The sequence below is a fragment of the Monoraphidium neglectum genome (assembly GCF_000611645.1).
Source record: "Monoraphidium neglectum strain SAG 48.87 unplaced genomic scaffold scaffold02648, whole genome shotgun sequence".
NCBI classification, from domain to species: Eukaryota; Viridiplantae; Chlorophyta; class Chlorophyceae; order Sphaeropleales; family Selenastraceae; genus Monoraphidium; species Monoraphidium neglectum.
In genome coordinates, this window is record NW_014010980.1 from 6,121 (window position 1) to 8,899 (window position 2,779).

The 2,779-nt window shown below is 64.3% G+C and overlaps 1 protein-coding gene across 1 annotated transcript; it reads left to right on the forward strand.

Moving 5' to 3' along the window:
* Window positions 1-213: 213 nt before the first annotated feature.
* On the forward strand, window positions 214-1,464 carry MNEG_11231 (Isoamyl acetate-hydrolyzing esterase, putative; the record flags this gene model as incomplete). Its single annotated transcript, XM_014040299.1, has 4 exons — window positions 214-297; window positions 539-786; window positions 1,078-1,110; window positions 1,338-1,464. 4 exons carry the CDS (start codon window positions 214-216, stop codon window positions 1,462-1,464), a joined length of 492 nt encoding a protein of 163 aa, XP_013895753.1.
* Window positions 1,465-2,779: the final 1,315 nt, after the last annotated feature.

A 2,779-nucleotide genomic window follows, 5' to 3' on the forward strand; every position in this document is an offset into this window, starting at 1 on the left:
TCTGGACGCGCCGGCCCGGGCTCCTCGGCTGACACTTGCACAAACGCCCCGGCCCGCCGCAACCTCGGACGTGCGCCGGCGATCTCGCATCGTGCATCAGTGCTCGACGCCCCCCTCTTGCGCGCGCGTGCTCACTCTGGGGTCCCCCGCAGCGCCCGCCAGCACGTGCCCCTGGCGGACTATTCCCAAAACCTGAAGTCCATGGTGGCTGCCATGAGGGCCGCCGGCATCAAGCGCCTCGTGATCATCACGCCGCCGCCTGTGTACGATGAGGGGCGCATCAGGCATCAGCAGCAGGTCGGGCTGCGGGTTGGGTTGGGGGGGGAGGGATAAGGCAGGAAGCGCGGGGCCGTGCACGGCGGGCGCGCCTCGGACGCACTGCTGCGGCGCTCGCGCGAGAGAGAGACCCGAGGCGGCCCGCCGCCGCCTGTTGGGGGAGGGGTGCTTGAGCCGAGCTTCCACAGTGCGCAGGTTACTGCTGCCTGCTGCATTCTCAAACCCCTGTGCGTATCCAAACGTCCTTTGTATGTCGATGCAGCGCATGGGCACGACTGACCCAGTGGAGCCAGACCGCACCAATGAATTTGCGGGCCGCTACGCGGAGGCAGCGGCAGCGGTGGGCGAGGCGGCCGGCCTGCCCGTTCTGGACCTGCATACCGCGCTGCAGGCGGAGGAGGGGTGGCAGACGCGGCTGCTGTCAGACGGGCTGCACTTCAGCCCCGCGGGGCAGGCGCTGGTCGGGCGGCTGCTGGTACAGCTGGTGCAGGCGGCCTACCCCGAGCTGAGGTGGGGGGGGGGGGTCGCCTGGGGTCGCGGGGGCTGCGCGCTGGCACAGGCAGGTCTCGACCTTTGCGCATGCACGCCAAATGCACACCATGCGCGCTCATGTGCAGGGAAGCGTGCAATTTAATGCGCGTGCACTTACATACACACATACACACACACACACGCACACACACACGCGCGCGCACACATGCACACACGCGCGCACACACACACACACACACACACACACACACACACACACACACACACACACACACACTTGCTCACACGCTCATCCGATGTCTCCTTCAGTCTGGACAAGCTGTCCAACCACTTCCCCTGGTGGTGAGACGCGGCACCAATTTATAAGAGATGGGGAACACCCCCTTGTGGCTTGCAGCAAACAATCTGCAACGTCTGACGGGCATCAGGGTTCTCTGCGCTCAAAACCGCGGGCACCCGCGGCCGTTTGCCGCCACGCTGGCGCAGCCGGCGTGCCCTTCACCTGACCTTGCGGCCCGCTAATGCTGCCTACGCGCTCGCATGTCGCCTTTCCTCGGCTCTTCACACAGGGACAAGTTTGCCGAGGCGGGCCCCAGCAAGGAGGCGGCGCTGTGGCGCGGCTTCTTGGACGGCGCGCAGCAGCAGCAGGCCGGGGCGGAAGAGGACCACGGGCAGCAGCCGCGCGCCGGGGGCTGAGGGTGTGGGCGCGCCCTTCGAACAACGTGCGGCTCGCACGCACCATATTGCATGCACCATGCCGCGCTGTGCGTCCTTCCTTTGATAGCTGCCTCCAATGCGGCTCAATTGTCTGGACTAAGTACTCGTTGGTGTGACTAATTATTCACAAGTGCGATCCCTGGGACGCTGCCAAGCGCTCACATATTGGGGTGGACTAGATTTACGCGCCTTGGAGCGATGGGCACTCAGGATTGAGCGCAGGCCCCCCATCCTGCGCAGCGCCAGCAGCGGCGCACGCGTGACACTGATCCCTGCCTCAAGCTGCCCTGCTGCGCCTCTCCCTCGGCCGCACTGCCCCGCGCATGGCCTGCGCATGGCCCACGCATAGCTGCTTCGCACGACGCGGGCTCGAGGCGGCATGGCAGGGCGTTTTGCAGGGCCCTTGGTGTTGCGTCAGGCTGGGGGTCGCACCCGCGAGCCACTGCTGTCTCCTGTACACACTTGCACACATGCATGCGCACGCCGGACATGCGTGCGCACGCCGCACGCACACACACAAACTCGGGCGCATGCGCGCGCTCATGTGGGAGAGAAGACGCACTAACTTTTTTATAAGGAGTATGAGTTCTTTCACGACCTACGAGTTGGCACCAGTGATAAGTTGCATGGGGCGCAGCACCAGGCTGTGGCATGGAGTGCAGCACTAGGCTCGATGGGCGTCAGCAAGACGAGGGCGATGGCTCAAGCCGCTGACGCATTTGGGAAAGTGGGATGTCGACGTGCCCTTGATCTCACGTTTCTGTTTGTGAACGGAAGAACGGTCTATGATGTTGATCGCATGTGGACTTGCTCTGAAGCCGCACAAATTGCCCGAGGCCTGGCCAGTTACTCATCGGCCTCACTCAATCTATCCAAACAGCTAGAGACATCGGCTCGTCACTCATAAACTTGTTGCCTTGATGATTGTGAACAAGCTGCTTCGCAGGTCGTGTGGCAGTCTGCGGTGATCTGCGTGATCTGCCTTCTTAAAATCTTAGAGCTTCGAAGTAACAAGTAGTTTACAAATTGGATTCTCCACACGTGCAGTGACATTGTCATCACCGAGGAGCCTGACAGCAGCGCGCTTGCTTGGCAGCGTGGAAGCGGCGCCAAAGCAGTAAAGCAGCCCCGCACACAGCGCTCGGGCCCGGCGCAGCTGCGGCGCGCATGCGGCCTGGCGACTTCGACCGGCGTGGCCCCCCGTTCCCCAGGGGCCCGCCGTTCGGCGGCAGGGGCGGCGGCGGCCCGCCGTTCCGCGGCGGCGACTTCCGGGACGGGCCTGGCGGCCCCGGCC